General features: G+C 42.8%; 1 protein-coding gene across 3 annotated transcripts in view; it reads left to right on the top strand.

The window, feature by feature from the left end:
* MYADM (myeloid associated differentiation marker) overlaps nucleotides 1-10,008 on the top strand; it is a 106,150-nt gene extending 96,142 nt beyond the window's left edge. For all 3 annotated transcript variants that reach the window (XM_053690664.1, XM_053690665.1, XM_053690666.1), the window contains exon 2: nucleotides 6,162-10,008. In XM_053690664.1, the coding sequence (XP_053546639.1) occupies nucleotides 6,173-7,084 (912 nt within the window). In that variant the 5' untranslated portion in view covers nucleotides 6,162-6,172 and the 3' untranslated portion in view covers nucleotides 7,085-10,008. The remainder of the gene's footprint in view (nucleotides 1-6,161) is intronic.
* The last annotated feature ends 14,458 nt before the right edge of the window (nucleotides 10,009-24,466 follow it).

The following is a 24,466-nucleotide window of genomic DNA, read 5'->3' as shown; positions in this document are numbered from 1 at the left end:
AGCATCATCCGGTTGGCATACGAGACTGCTTGACAGCAGCCTCCTGAAAGGATTACAGCCCACTCTACTAGAGCGGTGGCTTCCACATGGGCTTTTAAAAACGAAGTTTTTGTTGAACAGATTTGTAAGGCTGCGACTTTTCCAAATTTTTCAAATTTGATACTTTTGCTTCTTCCGAGGCTATTTTTGGGAGAAAAGTTCTTCAAGCAGTGGTGCCTTCTGTTTAGGCATCTGTCTTGTCCCTCCCGTTCATCCGTGTCCTGTAGCTTTGGTATTGTATCCCACACTAAAGGATGAATCTGTGGACTCGTCGTATCTTATAGAAGAAAAGTAAATTATGCTTACCTGATAAATTGATTTCTTCTATGATACGACGAGTCCACGGCCCGCCCTGTCATTTTAAGACAGATTATATTTTTTGATTTAAAACTTCAGTCACCTCTGCACCTTTTAGTTTCTCCTTTTTCTTCCTATACCTTCGGTCGAATGACTGGGGGGTGGAGTCAAGGGAGGAGCTATACAGACAGCTCTGCTGTGGTTCTCTTTGCCACTTCCTGATAGAAGGAGGATAATATCCCACAAGTAAAGGATGAATCTGTGGACTCGTCGTATCATAGAAGAAATAATTTTATCAAGTAAGCATAAATTTACTTATTCCCCCTGGGTGTTCAGCCAGACACACACTTTTCACTAGCCAGTTTATATATTGATATACATAGTAAAATAAAACATTTATGAGTCAGTGATAACATTTCTGGTGCTCACTAACGTCTAGGATTTGCATGCACTTTCACCATGTCTTCTCATATGCAAGAATTATTTTATCTCCTCTTATACTGATATGTACCTAAATACCACTTAAAGGGACATAAAACAAGTTGGGATAGAGACAAAATAATCTAATATCTGTACTTTAATTACTTTACCTGCAAATTTATACTGCAGTGCCTCGTCATTAACCCTTTCTTTTTAGTTTCTGAATTGTAGAGCTCTAACTCCCCCCACACATTTTCTTTTATGGCTGTAGCTATAGCCACCTTTGTTTTGGTAAAATGCAGAAGTGAATATGGATTATCTGTTGGAGCATGCCTAGAAGCTGTGAACACAGTTGAAATACAATGCCTCTGTCTAAACACTGATAAGGGGGGTGGAGTTAACTGCTCCAGACAGCACAGTTTTGTAACTAATTTTCCTTATTTTAAAATACTTGCCAGCAATTTTTAGACAACTTTCCATCTAAAGGGGAGGAGAGTCCACTGCTTCATTGATTCATTCATTGCTTGTGGGAATTAAGAACCTGGCCACCAGGAGGAGGCAAAGACACCCCAGCCAAAGGCTTAAATACCTCCCCCACTTCCCTCATCCCCCAGTCATTCTTTGCCTTTCGTCACAGAAGGTTGGCAGAGAACTGTTGGAAGATTTGGAGTAGTCTCTTATGGGTAGTACTCTTAGCAATGGGACTGGAGTTTTAAGTAGTCCTGTCAGCCTCTCAGTGAGAGCATGGGTGAAAGTAAGAGTCCGGAGATGCAGGGGAAGTTCTTCTGCGAAACCATCCCGACTCATATTAACAGCTCCTTAAGCAATCGGCGTTGACGAGTTTCGCTGCCTGCTTTTTGCTCTCAGGTCCATGTCAGGAGCAATGCTACTAACCTGTCACACTTGAAAGTCCGTGTTCCTGTTCCACGGCGTAGATTCTGTTAAGATTGTTTCATTTTTTATAGATGTATGATAACGCTACAAGACAGGGTCACAGTGTGACTCCTTTTATCTGTATAGAATCAAGGGTTAATATCTCCTGAGGAAGATTATTGAACAGGGGGGGAATAATCTTATATGTTTGTTTGATTTTATGCTGCTTTTATGTGTGAGATGTTATGGGCTCATAGGCTGTTATGAAATATGCAGGTTTCACTTTCACTTTGGAAGCCATACAGCTTACAAGTTTGGCACGCTTTTTCTCATAGCAGGGACGGTCCTGCATTGTGCACCGTATGATTCTTCCCTCTTTCTTGACCTGGTGTCTATCAGAAAGGAGTCCTAATTCTCTGTACTGTCTGGGTCATGGGAGGTGGTGAGTGCCACAGCCATTGGGATATAAAGGTGCGTTTTTTTTAATAATATAATGTTTTATTTTTATAGTTCTCCGGTTATTGCACTAGCGATGGAGGATTCTGTTACTTAGAGGGCATGCTCTCTATTCCTAAGGAGTAATTCCTGTTTATAATGGGAGGAGGCTTTCCCACCCCCTCAATTATGTTCCATATGCCTTTATAATGTGTTAATATCAAACATGTTTGATACCACTGAGCCGTCCACCTCTGAGGAGTTGTCGTCCAGTGAGGTGCATACCCTACATGCTTATCTCTCTACACATGCAGTTTCCTGTAGCATTGCTGATCCTCTGGAGGGGGCCATTTTTCACTAGACGTTACTGCGCAGCTCAGACTGCGGTGTCTGCAGCCTTTATTGTTTTACCTCGCCTTGCTAAGTGCAAGCGAAAGGTTACATATTGCGCTCCTTCCCAGAGTGCATCTGATAATTTATTGTATTTAACTGATAGGGTTATCAGAAGATGACGTTTTTTCTGAGACTTCAGAGTATGAACATTCTGGGTCGGAGTCTGCTGCCTCTAAACCTCCGGCTGCGGAGGAACCAGACTTTAGTTTTAGGAACTTGCGCTTTCTTCTAAAGGAAGTTTATTGGTGAATTCAGTGGTTCCAGAGGCCAAATTGCCTGAGGAACTTTTAATTCCTAAATTAAATAGCGTTTGAGGACAGGGTGGTACCTTATCCTTCCCTGCTCCTGTTAGATGGCAAACATTTTAAGAATGATTGGGACAGGATTGTTCCTGTCTTCTCCCTTTTAACAAATCGTTCCCGGCCCTGGACTCAATGGAGTTGTGAGGTTCCATCCCTAAATGGGATGGCGCTATCTTCACCCTTGCTAAACGTATTACAATCCCGGTTGAGGATAGCTCTTCGTTTTAAGAGACATGGATAAAGAATGGAAACTCGGTTAACACTGTTGTTTCAACATACGGGATATTTGTTTTAACCGGAGGTGGCCGTTGCCACGGTTGCTGGAGAAACTACAATCTGGTGTCACTCCTTATAGGATTGATCGGGGTGGAGAGGTCCCCTTGACGTTACTCAGGAAAGATTTACGGCCTTGAGGGTTGCTAATTCTTTTATCTGTGATGCTATTAGTACGATTATTCGCCTAAATGTTAAGGCTTCAGCCTTTTCTGTTCAGGCCCGTCGGCTCTGGCTGAAGTCATGGTCTGTGGATATGACTTCTAAGTCTAGACTTCTTTCCCTCCCCTTTAAGGGAATGATTTTGTTGGTCCAGGCCTAAGGACAATTTTCATTCTTTTCGTTTTGATAAAGCCCATGTCAGCAGTCCTCCGCTAAGCCTGAGCAAACCAAGAGCTCTTGGACGCTGGCTCAGTCCAGGAATTGATCCAAGCAGAGCAAGAAGCCCGTCGAGTCTAAGTCAGCATGAACAGGCGTTCCCCGGTCCTTTTCTGGATCATGTAGGGAGGAAAACCGTCGCTCTTTTCAATCGCTTGGTTCAGGGATGTGCAGGATCCATCGGTCCTGGAGTTCATAGCTCAGGGTCACAAGATTGGTTTCAAGTCTCTGCCACCCAAGGGCAGTTCAGCCTTTCTGGGGTGCATACGGGATCTGTTCTCTTAGGTGTTATTTTCCCGGGGCCTATCTCTGTGAGAGGTTTGGGATACTATTTAAACCTTTCGTGGTTCCAAAGAAGGAGGGAATTTTCTGTCCGTTTTGGACCTCGCTTCGCCTTAATTAATGATTTAGAGAAAAAGAAACCCTGAGAAAATAAACGTAAAAGGGAAGACACAGACTGAATGAACTTAACCAAGTACACGTTTTACTGTGGCTATGCAGACCCAATTTACTAGACCCAGTAAAATATATGCTATCTTAAGGATATTAATTGTGATATCCTTGTATAATCCCTGCACCATTGGTTCAGCATACAAAGCTGGAGAGGTCTCATATGAAAACGAGCAAAGGGGATCGAGTCCGATGCTGCAGTCATGAGACATAAAACTTCCATGCACATAGCTACTGAAGGGAATGACTGAGACTGAAGGTTCCGACAGGCTGCAACCAATTTCAAACGTCTCTTGTCTGTTAGAGACAAAGTCATGGACACTGAATCTATCTGGAAACCTAAAAAGGTTGATCAGAGAAATAAGGATAGAAGATAGACTGGGAAAGGCATTTAGTTCTTTTAGAAAGAATAAAGGTTTAAGGTAATACCAAAAAGAGAAAACATTTGAGCATGTACCTCAATAGAATGAACTTCAGAGACTCTACGAAAGCAAAGAAGACAGAGGAGAGTGGGAAGTTAAGCAGTAAGCTGTTTAAGGGAGTCTAAGTTATAAGGGGGCCAGTTAAGCAAAAAAGAAAGTATCACATCTACATCCCAAAAGAAAGTACCGTAGGAATTTAGACAAACTACTTTATCTTTTTGTTCTCTTTCCGGGAAGCCTTTTCGACTTCCTTATCTTTTGGCTGATGAGTGTTCTCAGTTTCGCATTGAGAAGGCGGTACATAAGCCTCCTCTGAGGGTTACAGCTCATTCAACTAGAGCTGTAGCCTTTTCTTGGGCCTTTAAGAATGAGGAGCAGGTTTGTAAGGCGGCTACTTGGTCCCCTTTACATTCTTTTGCAACATTTTGCATATTTGATGCTCTTGCTTCGGCCGAAGCAGCTTTTGGGAGAAAGGGTCTGCAGGCTGTGTTGCCCTCAGTATAGGGTCCGCCTCCTTTTACCCTCCCGTTTTCTTCATTCAGTGTACTCTAGAGCTCCCACAAGTAATGAATGAAGCATTGGCCTCTCCTCCCCTTTAGATGGAAAACATAAATTATGCTTACCTGATAATTTCATTTCCATCGTGGGGAGGAGAGTCCCCTGCACCCGCCCGTTCTCCGGTATGCGGACCTAAGTTTATTTTTATTCTTCTGCCACCATTTATACCCTGATATTTCTCCTACTGTTCCTTGTTCCCATGGCAGAATGACTGGGGGATGAGGGAAGTGAGGAAGGTATTTAAGCCTTTGGCTGGGGTGTCTTTGTCTCCTCCTGGTGGCCAGGTTCTTAATTCCCACAATTAATGAATGAAGCAGTGGACTCTCCTCCCCACGGTGGAAATTAAATTATCAGGTAAGCATAATTTGTTTGTTTGTTTTTTCATGAAAACTATTTTTTACTTAATTAGCCCTTTTAGGATATGCACAGATCTCAACCTGTTTTATGGCACTTTAAATGGATACTAAACCCATTTTTTTATTTTATGATTCAGATAAAGCGTGCAATTTTAAAGGGACAGTCAAGTATAAATTAAACTTTCATTATTCAGATAGGACTTTTAATTTTAATTGACTTTCCAATTTACTTTTATCATCAAATTTGCTTTTTTCTCTTGGTATTCTTTCTAATTTACTCCTATTTTATAATCAATTTTTATTTGTTTTCTTGCTATCTTTATTTGAAAAGAAAGAATGTAAGCTTTGGCGCTGGCCCATTTTTAGTTCAGCACCTGGGTAGTGCTTGCTTATTGGTGGCTAAATGTAGCCACCAATCAGCAATTGCTACCAAGGGTGCTGAAACAAAAATGGGCAAGCTCCAAAGCTTACATTTCTGCTTCTTGAAAAAAGATACCAGGAGAACTAAGAAGAATTCATAATAGGAGTAAATTAGATAGTTGCTTAAAATCACATGCTCTATCTGAATTGCGAAAGAAAATATTTGGGTTTAATTTCCATTTAACACTTTTCCTATTGGATCCCATACCCATTGAAGTTTTTATCTTATGTCTGTCTAGAACTTGTTCATGCACAGATTGAATGTTTCACTTTAGAAATTTAGATAATTTCTTGCATAAACTACTGATCTTTTGGTTTCTATTGATGCTGAAGAATATACTGATCTAAGTCCAAACGTAGCTTCACTTAGCATAGTGTGCTATTATTATTATATCATGTATGACTACATGTCCATTAATATGATGCACTTAACGTAAAAGGTTAGTTTTTTTTTTTATATGTGATCCTATGCCTATCCTGTTTTCAAATACACATTTGTTCATTGCTGGTTTAATATTTTTTTACTTTTTTTTTTTATCTTATAGATACTTCCACCATGCCAGTCCATCAAAGAACCGTTGTCGTGGGCAACACCAAAACCTTTATTTCTAGTGTTTGTATTGTTCGATTTCTAGAGGCAATATTTGCATGTGTCACTTTTAGCTTAGTGGCTCATTTAGGAAACATTCCAAGCCGACTCTGGGATTTGTGTATGTTTTCATGGTGTTTCTGCTTTGCTGTTACAATCGTTATCCTCATTGTGGAATTTGCTGGCGTTCAAAACCGCATGCCAGTGTCCTGGAAGAACTTTCCTATCACCTTTGCCATGTATGCTGTTCTGATGTGTCTCTCAGCCTCTTGTATTTATCCTGTATTCTTCCTGAATCAATCAAGCTCTTACAACAACACCGCTCGTAATTACCAAATTGTGGCTACTTTGTTTTCCTGCCTCACAACCTTGGCTTACATCATTGAAGTATCGTTAACGAGGGCCAAGCCTGGAGAAGTCACTGGATATATGGCTACCACCCCAGGACTTTTGAAGGTTGTAGAGACCTACACAGCCTGCATTATCTTTGTTTTCATTAGTGATCCACCTCAGTATGAAAATCCTGATGCCCTCAAATGGTGCTTGGCAGTTTATTGCATCTGTTTTATCCTCTCTGTTGGTGTAATAATTCTTTGTGTAGGGGAATGTACCGGCTGGTTGCCTTGTGCTTTCAACAAGTTCCTCAGTGCTTATGCCCTGTTAGCGGTTCTGCTTTATATTACTGTTACGATCATGTGGCCAGTCTACAAGTTTGACAAGAACCATGGGGGTAGCCCTTCTCGGCCTTCGCATTGTTCCAACAGACAGCTGTGCTTGTGGGATAAGCAGGTAGCCATTGCAGTTCTCACAGGTCTCAACCTCTTGTTTTACATTATGGATCTTATTTATTCTGCAAGACTTATCTTCATTACTGTCTAAATCACATGACTTCAAATAGTAAACAGGGATTCTTAGCTTTTTATTATGATAGCAAAATATTTTGCATTTTATTGTTCCATACAAAAAGTACACAAGTAAGGCACAGCTCTTGTTTTTTTCAGAATCTCAATCTAATGTTGCTCTATATTTCTCACTCAAGTTTTTCCCCCCAATAAAACACTCTATTTCTGTCTTTTAAATGTTAGAAAACAGTTGTCCTATGTATGCAGATTATTTAAAATACAGTGGTAATGTTTTACGCTCAAGGTATAAACGCAGAATCAATTTAATATAGAATATTCTAATTTTAATATGGGAATGGTTTTCTTCATTGCATATGATGCTGCAGTATGCATTAATTAAACATTTAAGTATCATTCTTATATTGTAAACCATTCTATATTGCAAAAATGTCTTTTTCAGTGTTAATTTGTTTTAGAACATCTGTAGGTACCATTCATTGTCTGTGCCTTTAGCATTTTTCAAGAATTTAAACAGCAGTGATAAAACAGCTGGAACGATAAAGATACATGAATAGTCAGATATATATATATATATATATATATATATATATATATATATATATATATATATATATATATATATATATATATATATATATATATACACATATACACACACACATACATAGATATACACACACACACCAAGAATAAATAGATATAGGGCACTTTTTGAGTACTGTGATTTTTTTCCCCCCTTCTTATTTGTAGAACATTGGTATATAACTCCAACATCATATCCATGCTTTTGGGGTTTTTCTTTTTATTTGTTGTGACTTCTCCCTAGAACAATTAAAATGTCTGAGAAAATAAAACCATGACAAGTGCCTTTTACATTTTTAATATTTCAGATTCAGGTTTAAGCTTTGTAATATGTGTACTTTTATGTTGTATATTGGTGAAGCACTTGAAATGTTGAGCATTGTGCACATTATCCTCGTGACTTCACCGGCTGCAGTTCATTTCAAATTCGACTAGTAGTATTTTTGCAGTATACTTCCATGAGAACGGTAGTTAGCACTGCTTTAGTAATTAAAGGGATAGTAAACATCAAAAATGTTATTGTTTAAAAAGATAGCTAATCCCTTTATCAGTCCCAAGTTTTGCATAACCAACATTGTTATAGAAATATACTTTTTACCTCTGTAATATCCTTGTATCTAAGCTTCTGCTGACTGCCTCCTTATCTCAGATCTTTTGACAGACTTGTATTTCAGACATTTAGTGCTCACTCTTAAAGGGACACTGAACCCAAACATTTTCTTTCGTGATTCAGATAGAGCATGCTATTTTAAGCAACTTTCTAATTTACTCCTATTATCAATTTTTCTTCATTCTCTTGCTATCTTTATTTGAAAAAGAAGGTATCTAAGTTAAGGAGCCAGCCAATATTTGGTTCAGTACACTGGACAGCACTTGTATATTGGTGGGTGAATTTATCCACCAATCAGCAAGAACAACCCAGGTTGTTCACCAAAACTGGGCCTGCATCTAAACTTACATTCTTGCTTTTCAACTAAAGATACAAAGAGAATCAAGAAAATTTAATAATAGGAGTAAATTAGAAAGTTGCTTAAAATTGCATGCTCTATCTGAATCATGAAAGAAAAAACTGGGTTCAGTGTCCCTTTAAATAACTCCACGTGCGTTAGCACAATGTTATCTAACGCCCTCTAGCTGTGAAAAACTGTCAAATGCATTCAGATAAAAGGCGGCCTTCAGGGGCTTAAAAATTAGCATTTGGTGATTAGCTTTCAACTAAGAATACCAAAAGAACAAAGCAAATTTGATTATAAAAGTAAATTACAAAGTTGTTTAAAATTACATGCCCTATCTGAATCATGAAAGTTTAATTTGGACTTTACTATCCCTTTAACTTTGCAGGAAATGCCTTAACATGCATAGCAGCTGTACTCTGCGCTTTCGCCAGCAGAGAATGTGATTGCATTTATTTTACATAAATGGGCTTTGCATGTCACATGCATAGCAAAAGAATTCACTAAAGCAGTAATAAATTACACTAGACCCATTCTTGCTTATAGTAATGTATTGCAAAATTGTTCTAATTGAATTTGAAACACAATTCTGTGCATGTTAAATTTGACTAGAATTTCTCTTTATGTTTATGTACTCTTTAATTCATTGTAATCTGATTTGTATAAATGCAATTACAGTGTAGGCCTATAGACATTGTAGCCTGTATATTTACTATTTCATTGAAATTATTTAATTTTAATAAAGAGCCTCATATACAATACGGCACTTACACAGCTGGAGCTCCTAGACATAAGTCACATCTGAGATTTTCAACCTATTCATCTCCAGTGAAGTCGCAACTAACATGCTCTCCTCATTGCCAATCTACAGACTTATATTTGCTTAAGAAAACCCTTGACTGTTCAAAACACAGAGAGTAAAATTAAAGAGAGAGTAGATGCCAAAGTCTTGTCACTTTACGAGCCACGGAAATGCCCGAGTAGAGTGCCCTTCTGCATTTGTTTGCTTTTCCTAATGAGATGTCAGTTTTTATATTAATCCCTGTCGTTAGCATTGGAAGCTTAAACACCACAGTTGCTATTATCGTGTCACCTACATGTCTTGTTATTCAGTATAAGTATTTAATCATCAGCGTTCATTTTTACTGTTATCCCTATGTGTTTCACAAAGCTGCACTAGCATCAGTATATTAAGACTATTTAGTAACAAGCATGTGCTTAGTTACCATGTTCTTGTACATGTATTCAAGTGCTTTCATATTATCTGTATTAGTGATAAGTTAATTTGTTTGTAACCTGTTTTTACATATATTGAAAGCTTGTGTATAATATCCCTATGTATACCAGATTCCTTGTTAATGCTTTTTTTTTCTAAAATATGAATAAATATATATTGTGTACACTATGACGTCTGTTATTTGAATTCTTGTTTTGTTCTATTTCATATTTAGTAGATTGTTTAATAGAGATGCAAATATTTGTTTTCCTTCCTAAGATAGCGAGAGTACACGGCTAATTCCTTACTGTTGGAAAATACAACACCTAGCCACTAGGAGGAGGCAAAGACACCCCAGCCAAAAGCTTAAATATCCCTCCCACTTCCTCATTAGCCCAGCCATTCTTTGTCTTTTGACATAGGAGGTGGCAGAGAAGTGTCAGAAGATTTGGAGAGTCCTGAAAAAGGGTATCTGCCCTTTGAGATAGGACTGGAGTTTTAAGGAGTCATCTCAACCTCTCAGTAAAAGTATTGATGAGAGTCTGGAGATGCAGGGAAAGTTTTTCTGTGAAACCATCCCGATTACTACTAACAGCTCCTAAGCAATCAGTGTTGATGAGTTTCACTGCCTGCTTCGCTCACTCAAGTCCATGTCAGGAGCGCTGCTATAAGACTGTCACACTTGAGAGGCTGTGTTCTGTTCCACAGCATGGATCCTGGAGGTAAGATCGTTTTAATTTTTACACATAAAATGCTACAACAGGGTCACAGTGTGACTCCTTTATACCTTGATCCAGGGTTAATATCATCTGTAGGGGGTTTATTGAACAGTTGGGGTTAAATAATCAGTGTATTTGTTTACATGCTGCTTTGTGTGGATTTTTTCCTAGGCTGATAGACTGTTTTTGGCTGGAACAAACAGGTTTCACTTTTAAGTTTCACTTTCGTTTTTGAAAGTGTTGCACAGCTCCTATTTCTTGCTGTACTTGTAATAACAGGAAAAGTACTGAAAGTACTGTCTTGCACTCCATGTGACCAGTGTGGTTTATGTTCATTTCCTCCATTCTGGCTGAGACTTAAACCTGAGGAGAGCGTTTTCTCTGTTAACTGTCTGGGTCTAGGAGGTGGTGAGTGCCCTAGCCATTGGGTGTATAAAGGTGCAGTTTTCTATAATAAAAAACGTTTTTATTTGTGTCCTTCTGTGGGTATAACCTGAGCTATGGAGGACTCTGACATGTTAGAAGGTACTCCTTCTGTTCTAAATCATACCTGTTTATATTGTGAGGAGGCTGTGGTTTTCCCGCCTACTCAATTATGTTTCACATGCCTTAACACCGTTATAAAGTCTAAGAAGGGAGACAAGCCTGCTAAGGCTCTTAGTCCCTATGAGCCGTCTACCTCTCAGGACTCGGTGTCCCATGAGATTACTACCCTTGCTACATTATCCACTCCACATGCAGTTCCCCATAGCACATCTAATCCTCCATCCAGAGGGGGCCTTCTTCCTGCGGACTTTGCCATGCAGTTACAAACGATGGTGTCTGCGACCCTCAGTGCATTACCTCACTCTAACAAACGCAAGAGAAAGGTTAAACATAGCTCTCCTGACCCGGAGTCATCTAAATATTTATCGGATTTAGCGATTATGTCCCAGTTATCCGATGATGAGTTAACCTCTGTAGCTTCAGAGGGTGAACTTTCTGGGTCGGAGTCCTTGGCGTCTAAGCCTCCTGCTGCAGAGGAAATTTAGATTTCAGATTGAGCACTTGTGTTTTTTATTAAAGAAGGTTCTGTCTACGTTAGAGGTTCCAGAAGCTGCGCTGCCTGAAGAACCTATGATAAGCAAATGGAAACCTTTCTGAGAAAGGTGTTTCATCATACAGGATTTTTGTTTCAACCGGCGGGTGCAGTTGCTGCGGTTGCCGGAGCGGCTACCTACTTGTACAACTCTTTGTCGGAACTCATTGAGGTGGAGTCTCCCCTCGAGGATATTCAAGACAGAATTAAATCTTTAAGAATTGCTAATTCTTTTATCTGTGATGGAAACATGCAAATTATTCGCCTAAATGCAAAGGCCTCTGGCTTTGTGGTCTGTTGAAGTCTTAGTTTGTGAATATGACTTCTAAGTCCAGACTCCTTTCTCTTCCCTTCAAGGGAAATATTTTATTTGGTCCAGGCCTGGACTACGGTTACCGGGGGCAAGGGTGCCTTCCTACCGCAAGATCAGAAGAAGAAGTCTAAGGGACAACAATCTTCAAATTTTCATTCCTTTCCTTCTGATAAATCCCAACGACAACAATCCTCCAAGCCCGAGCATCCCAAGAGTACTTGGAAGCCGGCTCAGTCCTGGAATAAATCCAAGCAGAATAAAAAGCCCGCCGAAAACAAATCGTCATGAAGGGGCAACCCACGATCCGGGATCAGATCGTGTAGGGGGCAGACTGCCTCTCTTTTCAGACGCCTGGTTCAAGGACGTACAGGATCCATAGGTCCTGGAGGTGGTATCTCAGGGATACAAGATAGGCTTCAAATCTCATCCACCATGAGGCAGATTCCTTCTCTCGAATCTGTCTACCAGACCAGAAAAGAGGGATGCCTTTCTAGGTTGCGTTCAGGATCTATTCTCCTTAGGAGTTATGGTCCCGGTGCCTATTGAATAAAGGGGTTTCCTTCTTAATATAAGGAGAGTCCACAACTTCATTCCTTACTGTTGGGAAATACAGAACCTGGCCACCAGAAGGAGGCAAAGACACCCCAGCCAAAGGCTTAAATACCTCTCCCACTTCCCCCATCCCCCGGTCATTATTTGCCTTTCGTCACAGGAGGATTGCAAATAAGTGTCAGAAGATTTTGGAGTTGTTCCATAGGAGGGGTATATGCCTTTCGATATGGAACTGGAGTTTTAAGTAATCGTGTCAGCTTTTCAGTGAGAGCATTGACGAAAGTTAGAGTCTGGAGATGCAGGGAGAGTCTTCCTGTGAACCCATCCAGACTGCCTGCTAACAGCTCCTTAAGCAACCAGTGTTGACGAGTTTCACTGTCTGCTTTTCTCCACTCAAGTCCATGTCAGGGGCGATCCTACAAGACTGTCACACTTGAGAGGCTGTGTTTCTGTTCCACAGCACGGATTCTGGTAAGATTGTTTCAATTTTTACTTATGTTGAAAGCGCTGAAGACAGGGTCAGAGTGTGACTCCTTTTATCTTAATAGAATCATGGGTTATTATCTCATGAGGGAGGTTATTGAACAGTGGGGATTTATCAAATGTAATACTTTGAATTTATGCTGCTTTATGTGTGAGATTTATTTTTTGGGCTCATAGACTGTTGTTATGCGGTAACGGAACATACAGGTTTTTACTTTCACTTTGAACACTGTGCAGCTTGTAGTTTGGCGTGCTTTTTCTCATAGTGGGGGAAGTCCTGTCTTGCGCACCACGTGACCGGGTGTGGTCACAATTTAGTTTTCTCTTTCCTGACAGAGCTAGCTGTTCGAGAGAAGTCGCTTGTTTCTCTCGACAGCTACTGTTGTTAGTGCAAGCTATGGAGGATTCTGATATGTTTGAGGGTACTACCTCTATTCCTAATAGTAACACCTGTCTATATTGTGAGGAGGCCTTGGTGTGCCCGCCCTCTCAACTATGTTCCATAGGCATCAACAAGGTTATGTCTAAGAAGGTTAACCCCTTTAGTACCACTGAGCCGTCCACCTCTGAGGACTCGCCGTCCCGTGAGGTGCATATCCATCAGTCATCTTTATTATCACATGCAGCTTCCCGTAGCACGCCTGATCCTCCGTCTGGAGCGAGCCTTTTACCATCGAACTTTATCGCACAGTTAAAGACGGTATCTGAGGCTCTTAGTGCTTTACCTTGTCCTGCCAAGCGCAAGCGAAAGGTTAAACATAGCTCTCCTGTCCAGGGGACATCCATTAATTTATTAGATTTTTCTGCTTTTCAAGTATCCCAGGATGGGTCACACTCTTCAGTCTTCAGTGGGTGAAATTTCTGGATCGGAGTCTGCTACCTCTAAGCCTCCGGCTGCGGAGAAGCCAGCCTTTAGATTTAAGATTGAACACTTACGTTTTCTTCTAAAGGAGATTCTGTCGACATTAGAGGTTCCAGAGGCCAAGTTGCCTGATAAACTGCAGATCCCTAAATTAGACAGAGTGTTCGAGGACAGGGTAGCGCCGCTAACTTTTCCTGTACCTGTAAAAATGGCGAACATTATTAAAAACGAGTAGGATAGAATTGGATCTTCATTTTCCCCTTTGTCTGCCTTTAAAAAAATATTCCCAGTCCTGGACTCTCAGCTGGACTTGTGGGGTTCCGTCCCTAAGGTGGATGGCGCTATCTCCATGTTAGCTAAGCATACTACTATCCCTCTTGAGGATAGCTCGTCTTTTAGAGAGCCGATAGATAAGAAGATGGAAACTTTTCTCAGGAAAATGTTTCAGCATACGGCATATTTATTTCAACTGGCAGGAATTGTTGGCGCTGTGGCCTACTGGTGCGACTCCATAGCGGATTTGATCGAGGTGGAGGGTCCCCTTGATGTTATCCAAGAAAGAATTAAAGCTTTGAGAATTGCTAATTCTTTTATCTCTGATGCAAACATGCAGATTATTCGCCTGAATGCTACAATTTCTGGTTTCTCAGTACAGACCCGTCGAGTGCTCTGGCTGAAGTCCTGCTCTGCGGACATGACTTCTAAGTCTAGATTACATTCCCTCCCCTTTAAGGGAAATATTTTATTTGGTCCAGGCCTGGACTACATTATCTTCATGGTTACAGGGGGCAAGGGTGCCTTCCTACCGCACTATAAAACGAACAAATCTAAGGGACAAGGATCTAGTTTTCGTTCCTTTCGTTCTGAAAAGTCCCAACGTCAGCAGACCTCCTCTAAGCCCGAGCAATCCTGGAATAAATCCAAGCAAAAGCAAGAAGCCCGCCAAGAACAAGTCGGCATGAAGGGTCGACCCCCGATCCTGCCCTGGATTGTGTAGGGAAAGACTATCGCTGTTTTTAGACACTTGGTTCAGGGACGTGCAGGATCCGTGGGTCCTGGAGGTCATAGCTCAAGGATACAAAATAGGTTTCAAATCTCTTCCACCCAAGGGCAGATTTCTCCTCTCAAGCCTGTCTTCAAAACCAGAAAAGAGGGAAGTCTTTCTGGGGTGCATGCGGGATCTGTCCTCCTTAGGGGCTATTGTCCCGGTTCCTATCGTAGAAATAGATTTGGGATATTACTCAAACCTGTTTGTGGTCCCAAAGAAGGAGGGAACTTTCCCCCTGATTCTGTACCTAAAGTGCTTAAACAAGTTTCTTAATGTCCCCTCGTTCAAGATGGAGACAATAGGGTCCATCCTTCCTCTAGTTCAGGAAGTACAGTTCATGACCACTATAGATCTTATGGATGCCTACCTTCACTTTCCAATCCACAGGGACCACTTCCAGTTCCTAAGGTTTGCGTTCCTGGATTAGCACTTTCAGTTCATTGCACTTCTGTTTGGTCTAGCTACTGCTCCAATAATGTTTACAAAGGTTCTAGGGTCTCTCTTGGCCGTCACCAGATCCCAAGGTAAAGCAGTAGCTCCCTACTTGGACGACATTCCGGTTCAAGCACCTTCCTTTCATCTGGCGGAGGACCATTTAGTATCTCTTCTCTCCCTTCTTTGATTACATCAATGGAAGGTAAACTTAGAAAAGAGTTCCCTTATTCCAAGTACCAGGGTAGAATTCCTGGGTACTATAATAGACTCCATATCCATGAGGATATTTTTATAACAGACCAGAGACGTTGCAAGCTAACTTTGGCATGTGTTGCCCTCCGGACCTCCTTAAGTCCTTCTGTGGCTCAGTGTATAAAGGCGATTGGTCTCATGGTGTCCTGCATGGACATCATTCCTTTTGCCAGGTTCCGTCTCAGACCTTTACAACTGTGCATGCTGAGGCAGTGGAATGGCAATCATTCAGATCTGTCTCAACATATTGTAATAGACAGCCGGTCGAGAGACTCGCTCTCTTGGTGGCTCTGTCCAGATCATCTGTCCCGAGGGACATGCTTCTTAAGACCATCCTGGGAGATTGTGACTACGGATGGAAGCCTATCCAGATGGGGAGCTGTTTGGATTGCCAGGAAGGCACAGGGGTTGTGGACTCAGGAGGAGTTCTCCCTACCGATCAGTATTTTAGAAATACGGGCAATCTTAAAGGCCTTGAAGGCTTGACCACTTCTGGGTTCTTCCCAGTTTATCAGATTCCAATCAGACAATATAAACTCGGTGGCTTACATCAACCATCAGGGGGGAACAAGAGGTTCCTTGGTGATGAAGGAAGTTTCTCAGATTCTGAAGTGGGCAGAGGCCCACAGCTGTTCGCTGTCAGCGATCCACATTCCGGGTGTGGACAACTGGGAGGTGGATTTTCTCAGCAGGCAAACCTTCCATCCAGTGGAATGGTCTCTCCATCCCGAGGTGTTTGCAGAGATATGCAGCAAGTGGGGGACGCCGGAGATAGATCTCATGGCGTCCCGTCTCAATACCAAGCTACTCATGTATGGGTCGAGGTCAAGGGATCCACAAGCGGATCTAATAGATGCACTAGCAGTGCCCTGGAGGTTCAAACTCATATCATTTTCCTCCATTACCACTTCTTCCTCGAGTGGTGGCCCGCATCAAGCAGAAGCGGGTATCAGTAATCCTTATTGCTCCATCATGGCCGCGAAGGACGTGGTTGGCGGATCTAGTGGGGATGCCCTCATCTCCTCTGTGGAAGTTACCTTGTCGCATAGACCTGCTGAACAAATGGACCTGCTGATACAGGTCCATTTGTTCATCAAAATCTAGATTCTCTGAGGCTGACTGCGTGGAGATTGAACGCTTAGTCTTAGCCAAGAGAGGTTTCTCTGAGTGTCATTGATAATCTTATTCAAGCTCGTAAACCAGTTACTTGGTGTATCTACCACATGGTGTGGAGGACCTACTTATTCTGGTGTGAAGAGCGTGGTTTTTCCTGGCACAGAGTTAAGGTTGCCAGGATCTTATCTTTTCTCCAGGATGGGCTGGAGAAGGGCCTTTCTGCTAGTTCCCTGAGGGAACAGATTTCGGCCCTATCGGTTTTATTGCAAGAGACTGGCTTACCTTCCAGACGTGCAGTCTTTTGTTAAGGCTCTGATTAGGATCAGACCTGTGTTTAGATCCGGGGCTCCTCCTTGGAGCCTAAATCTTGTTCTTCGGGTTTTGCAGCAGGTTCCGTTTGAGCCTCTGCATTACGTTGACATTAAATTGTTATCTAGGAAGGTTCTCCTTTTATTGGATATTGCCTCTGCGCGCAGAGTTTCTGAGATCTCGGCGTTGCTGATTTTTCATGCAGATAAGGCAGTTTTACGTACTAAATTAGGTTTTCTTTCTAAGGTTGTGTCAGATCGCAACATTAATCAGGAGATTGTGGTTCCTTCCTTGAGTCCTAATCCTTCATCGAAGGAACACTTACTTTTCCATTTGGATTTGGTTTGCGCCTTGAAGTTCTATCTTCAGGCTACTAAAGAGTTTAGACAATCTTCCTCTTTGTTTGTTGTCTATTCAGGAAGTGTAAGGGGCAGAAGGCTAATTCAACTTCCCTATCTTTTTGGTTAAGGAGTGTCATCCGCTTAGCTTACGAGACGGCTATTCATCGTCCTCATGAGAGGATAACGGCTCATTCCACTAGATCAGTGGCTTCCTCTTGGGCCTTTAAGAATTCGGCCTCTATGGATCAGATTTGTAAGGCGGCTACCTGGTCCTCCTTACCTACTTTTTCAACATTTTTACAAGTTTGATGATTTTGCTTGGGCTGAAGCAGCTTTCGGGAGAATAGTTTTGCAGGCTGTGGTGCCCTCAGAATAGGGTCAGCCTCTTCCTTTTTGTTCCCTCCTGTTATTCATTCAGTGTCCTCTGGAGCTTGGGTATAGTTTTCCCAACAGTAAGGAATAAACCCGTGGACTCTCCCTATCTTAGGAAAGACGACATAATTTATACTTACCAGATAAATTCCTTTTCTTCCGGATAGGGAGAGTCCACTGCCCCTGCCAGTTTTTTCTTGTCAATGGGCGGTCCCCTATTATTTATTTTTTTCTTCTGGCACCATTTATACCCTAATGTTTCTCCTACTTTTCCTTGTTCCTTCGGCAGAATGACTGGGGTAATGAGGAAGTGGGAGGGATATTTAAGCCTTTGGCTGGGGTGTCTTTGCCTCCTCCTGGTGGCCAGGTGTTGTTTCCATCTAAAGGGGATGAGAGTCCACGGCTTCATTTATTACTATTGGGAATTAAGAACCTGGCCACCAGGAGGAGGCAAAGACACGCCAGCCAAAGGCTTAAATACCTCCCCCACTTCCCTCATCCCCCAGTAATTATTTGCCTTTCGTCACAAGAGGATGGCAGAGAAGTTTCAGAGTAGTCTCTTATGTAGGGTAGTACTCTTCACATTGGGACTTGAGTGTTAAGTAGTCCTGTAAGCCTCTCAGTGAGAGTCGGGGCGAAAGTTAGAGTCCGGAGATGCAGGGAGAGTCTTTCTGCGAAACCATCCCGACTCATATTAACAGCTCTACAAGCAATCCAATCAGCGTTGATGAGTTTCGCTGCCTGCTTTCTACACTCAAGTCCATGTTAGGAGCGAGGCTACTAATTTGTCACACTTGAAGGGCCGTGTTCCTGTTCCACAGCGTAGATTCTGGTAAGATTGTTTCATTTTTTATTAATATGATAACATAGAAGACAGTATGGCGCCTTTTAATCTTTACAGAATCAAGGGTTAATATTCCTGGAAAGGATTATTGAACAGGAGGGGTTTATACATGATATTGTTTATTGTGTCATTGCTGCGTTATGTGTGAGATGAGGCTCTGGCAATGTGTGGAACTTTCAGGTTACTTGTGGGAATCTACCGTGGCCATTTTTTGGCGCATTTTCCCTAGTGCAGGGGCGGTCCTGCAGTGCACGCCATGTGACTGGGTGTGGCTATTTCTCCTCTGTTGATCCGGGTCCTAGGAGGTGGTGAGTGCCCCGGCCATTGGCGGTATAAAGGTGCCCTTTTTGTAAATTAAATTAGTCTATCAGTAGTTAAGGCTATGGAGGGCTCTGACGCATTAGAGGGCTCTCCCTCTTTAAGTCTCATTCCTGGTAGATCATTCCACATGCCTTGATAAAGTCACAACATCTAAATGTAAACGGATGTCTAGTACTACTGAGCCGTCCACCTCTAAGGGTTCTTCGTCCCGTGAGGTGCGTTCCCTGCATTCATCTCCGATTGCACATGCAGCGCCCCGGGGTCCAACTGTTACTCCTTCGGGAGAGATTTGTTGGCTTTCAGACTTTGCGGACCAACTGGAATCGGCGGTTTCGAAAGTGATCCATGCCTTACCACGTTCTGCTAAGCGCAAGCGTAGGGTGTATCATGGCGGCCCGGCCCAGGATTTGTCCTCGCCGATGGAAGTTCCAGAGGCTCTATATGAGGACAAGGCCCACTCCTACTCTTCGGAGGAGGCCCCATCTGGATCAGAGTCCGTGTCATCTAAACCTCCTGCTGCGGAGGAGCATGGTTATAGATTTAGGATGGAAAATTTGCGCTTTCTGCTGAGGCAGGCAGGTGCTTGCTACTCTGGAGGTTCCGGAACCTAAGATCCCGGAGGAATCTGCGATTCCTAAGCATGACAAGGTATACGAGGACAGGGTAGGGCCTCAGACTTTCCCGCTTCCTGTTAAGATGGCGAATATTATTAAGAATGAATGGGAGCGATTACGGTCGTCCTTTTCCCCTTATTCTTCTTTTAAAAAACTGTTTCCCGTTCCAGAATCTCAGCTTGAGCTGTGGGGGACCATTCCCAATGTGGATGGGGCTATCTCTACGCTCGCGAAGCGGACAACTATTCCCCTAGAGGATAGTTCGTTGTTTAAAGAGCCCATGGATAAAAAGATGGAAAACATGTTGAGAAGGATGTTTCAGCACACAGGGTTTGTTTTTCAGCCAGCAGCGGCCGTTGCGGCAATTGCCGGAGCTGTGACATATTAGTGTGAATCCCTGTGTGAAATGGTCGAAGGGGAGACATCCATCGATGAGATACAGGAGAAGATTAAGGCGCTGAAGGTCGCCAAATCTTTCATCTGTGATGCCAATATGCAAATTATTCGTCTGAATGCTAAGGTGTCAGGTTTTTCTGTTTTAGCGTGCAGGGCTCTGTGGCTAAAATCTTGGTTTGCGGACATGACCTCTAAGTTGAGACTGTTGTTCCTGCCTTTTCAAGGAAAGATCCTGTTCGGTCCAGGATTGGATTAGACCATATCCACGGTTAAGGAAGGCAAGGGGGCTTTCCTACCACAGGATAAGAAGGCTAAGCCTAAGGGATCTACCTTTTGTGCAGACAAGGCCCAGCGCCAGCAACCCGCCGCAAAAGCGGATCAGTCCAAGGGATATTGGAAGCTGGCTCAATCTTGGAACAAGTCTAAGCAGAGCAAGAAGCCCACTGAGATGAAGTCGGCATGAAGGGGCAGCCCCCGACCATTCTCCGGATCACGTAGGGGGCAGATTATCTCAATTCTCAGACGCATGGTTGCAGGACATTCAGGACCCCTGGGTTCTAGAAGTTGTCTCCCAGGGTTACAGGATAGGGTTCAGATTCCATCCACCCAAGGGCAGATTCCTCCTGTCAAACTTGTCTTCAAGACCGGAGATGAGAGAGGCCCTTCTAGAGTGTGTGAGAGATCTCGCCTCTCTTGGGTTTATCGTACCAGTACCCCTTGCAGAGAGGGGTCTAGGGTACTATTCCAATCTTTTTGTGGTTCCAAAGAAGGAGGGCACGTTCCGCCCGATTCTCGACCTAAAGTGTTTGAACAAGTTTCTGAGGGTTCCATCGTTCAAAATGGAAACGATCAGATCTATTCTGCCCCTAGTTCAAGAGGGACAGTTTATGACAACTGTAGATTTCAAGGACGCTTACCTTCATGTGCCAATTCACAGGGACCACTTCAGGTTTCTAAGATTTGCGTTTCTGGACCAACACTTTCAGTTTGTGGCCCTTCGTTTTGGTCTGGCGTCGGCCCGAGAATCTTCACAAAGGTTCTGGGGGTGCTGCTTGCAGTGGCCAGATCCAGGGGCATTGCGGTGGCACCTTACCTGGACGACATCCTAGTTCAGGCGCCGTTGCGCTGCCTCGCAGAGAATGATTTGAGGGCTCTTGTTCTCCAGTCTCATGGTTGGAAGATCAACTCAGGAAAGAGTTACCTGGTTCGCAGCAACAGGGTAGAGTTCCTGGGCACAATAATAGACTCTATGTCCATTAAGATATTTCTTCTATAAAGGTAAGACGAGTCCACGGAATTATCCATTACTTGTGGGATATTATCCTTCCCTACAGGAAATGGCAAAGAGCACCACAGCAGAGTTGTCTATATAGCTCCTCCCTTAGCTCCACCCCCAGTCATTCTCTTTGCCTACTCTAAGTACTAGGAAGGGTAAAGTGAAAGAGGTGATAAAATATTAGTTTTTTAATTTCTTCAAGCAAGAGTTTATTTTAAATGGTACCTGTGTGTACTATTTACTCTCAGGCAGCAGATGGATGAAGACTGCTGCCTGGAGGATGATGATCTTGGCATTTGTAACTAAGGTCCATTGCTGTTCCCACAGAGGCTGAGGAGTACAGGAAACTTCAGTGTGAGGAACGGTTTCATGCTATGCAGCAATGAGGTATGTTCAGTCATTTTTTTTCTTGAGAGACTGTGTATTTCAGAAAGGCTGACATTATACCCAGGAGGGTAAGGGTAAGCAGTAATCCTAGAGCTAAAAGAATGGCATTACTTAGCTTGCATATGAGGCCGATTTCATATATGGTTGACACTGAATGACAAATGTTTGTGAGCAAACGTTTTTTTGAAGGGAGTGCTTTAACGTTTTTTGTGGGCAAGGAACGTTTTGGGCAACTTTATTAGGGCACACATGGCTTAACTTTAGGGTTTTAGAACCCACATGGCTAGTTATAAAAGGCTGAGGAAACATCGAGTGAGATGGGCGGGGCCTACAGCTAGTTTGTCAGCAAGCAGCAAGCTCTAACGTCTGAGGGCCCTGGTGTATGTTTTCGGCCAAATCGAAGCTTTTACCCCACACTGTCGATCCCTGAGGGCAGGTAGGGCCACAGCAGGGCTGTGGCAAGGTGCTGAGGTTTTTTTTTTTCCGGATCTGGGCCTATTTTCGATCCGGTTTGGTAATTAAGGGGTTAATTATTAAAATTTTTGTTGTGCAATCTTAACTACTTATAGTGTGTCTACATACAAAATTTGAGAAATTTGGTGCATGTTTAGGCTGTTTTGCAGAACGTGTATGCTTTTTTTTCTCTTAAAGGCGCAGCATCGTTTTTTAAGATTGTTATTTTTTTTTCAATAAATAAAGTGTTTTCATGCTTGTTTGTGGTCATTACTAGCCTGTTCAACATGTCTGACATTGAGGAAAGTCAATGTTCAATATGTTTAGAAGCCATTGTGGAACCTCCACTTAGAATGTGTCCCTCATGCACTGAAACGTCTATAAATTGTAAAGAACATATTTTAGCTACTAAAAGTATGTCGCAGGATGATTCTCAGTCAGAAGAGAATCAGGTTATGTCATCTAATTCTCCCCAAGTGTCACAACCGTTAACGCCCGCAGAAGCAACGCCAAGTACTTCTAGTGCGTCTAATTCTTTCACCCTGCAAGATATGGCCGCAGTTATGAATACTACCCTCACAGAGGTTTTATCTAAGCTGCCTGGGTTGCAAGGGAAGCGCAGCAGGTCTGGTGTGAGAACAAACGCTGAGCCCTCTGACGCCTTATTAGCTATATCCGATGTTTCCTCACACTTAGGAAATATGTTCCCTCAGACAGATTCAGATATGACGGCTTTTAAATTTAAACTTGAACACCTCCGCTTATTGCTCAGGGAGGTTTTAGAGACTCTAGATGATTGTGACCCTTTTGTAGTTCCAGAGAAATTGTGTAAAATGGACAGATTCCTAGAGGTTCCTGCCTACACTGATGTTTTTCCGGTCCCTAAGAGGATTTCGGAAATTGTTTCTAAGGAGTGGGATAGACCAAGTATTCCGTTCGCTCCCCCTCCTACTTTTAAGAAAATGTTTCCCATATCAGACGCCGTGCGGGACTCGTGGCAGACGGTCCCTAAGGTGGAGGGAGCTATTTCTACCCTGGCTAAGCGTACAACAATACCTATTGAGGACAGTTGTGCTTTTAAAGATCCTATGGATAAAAAATTAGAGGGTCTGCTGAAGAAAATTTTTGTTCATTAAGGTTTTCTTCTCCAACCTATAGTGGGCATTGTTCCTGTAACTACTGCAGCGTCCTTTTGGTTCGAGGCTCTGGAAGAGGCTCTTCAGGTTGAGACTCCATTAGAGGATTTTCTGGATAGAATTAGGGCTCTCAAGCTAGCTAATTCTTTCATTACAGATGCCGCTTTTCAATTGGCTAAATTAGCGGCGAAGAATTCAGGTTTTGCCATTTTAGCGCGTAGAGCGTTATGGTTTAAGTCCTGGTCTGCTGATGTGTCATCAAAGGCTAAGCTTTTAGCCATCCCTTTCAAGGGTAAGACCCTATTCGGGCCTGAACTGAAAGAGATCATTTCAGACATCACTGGAGGGAAAGGCCATGCCCTTCCTCAGGATAAGATGAATAAGATGAGGACCAAACAAAATAATTTTTGTTCCTTTCGAAACTTTAAAGGTGGTTCCTCTTCCCCTGCCGCAAAGCAAGAGGGGAATCTTGCTCAATCCAAGTCAGTCTGGAGACCTAACCAGACTTGGAACAAGGGTAAACAGACCAAGAAGCCCGCTGCTGCCATCAAGACAGCATGAAGGGGTAGCCCCCAATCCGGGACCGGGTCTAGTAGGGGGCAGACTTTCTCTCTTCGCTCAGGCTTGGGCAAGAGACGTTCAGGATTCCTGGGCTTTAGAAATAGTAACCCAGGGGTACCTTCTAGATTTCAAAGATTCTCCCCCAAGGGGGAGATTCCATCTTTCTCAATTGTCTGTAAATCAGACAAAAAGAGAGGCGTTCTTACGCTTTGTAGAAGACCTATATTCCATGGGAGTGATCTGCCCAGTTCCGGAAACAGAACAGGGGCAAGGGTTCTACTCCAATCTGTTTGTGGTTCCCAAAAAAGAGGGAACTTTCAGACCAATTCTGGATCTCAAGATCCTAAACAAATTCCTCAGAGTCCCATCCTTCAAGATGGAGACCATTCGGACTATTTTGCCAATGATCCAGGAGGGTCAATATATGACCACCGTGGACTTAAAGGATACGTATCTTCACATTCCTATCCACAAAGATCATTACCAGTTCCTCAGGTTCGCCTTTCTGGACAAGCATTTCCAGTTTGTGGCTCTTGCCTTCGGGTTGGCCACGGCTCCCAGAATTTTCACAAAGGTGCTAGGGTCCCTTCTGGCGGTTCTAAGGTTGCAGGGCATAGCTGTGGCGCCTTATCTGGACGATATCTTAATCCAGGCGTCAACTTACCAACTAGCCAAATCTCACACGGACATCGTGTTGGCTTTTCTAAGATCTCACGGGTGGAAGGTGAACGTAAAAAAGAGTTCACTTATCCCTCTCACAAGAGTTCCATTCCTGGGAA

Source organism: Bombina bombina, chromosome 8, assembly GCF_027579735.1.
Source record: "Bombina bombina isolate aBomBom1 chromosome 8, aBomBom1.pri, whole genome shotgun sequence".
NCBI lineage: Eukaryota > Metazoa > Chordata > Amphibia > Anura > Bombinatoridae > Bombina > Bombina bombina.
This window is presented reverse-complemented; position numbering and strand designations above follow the sequence as displayed.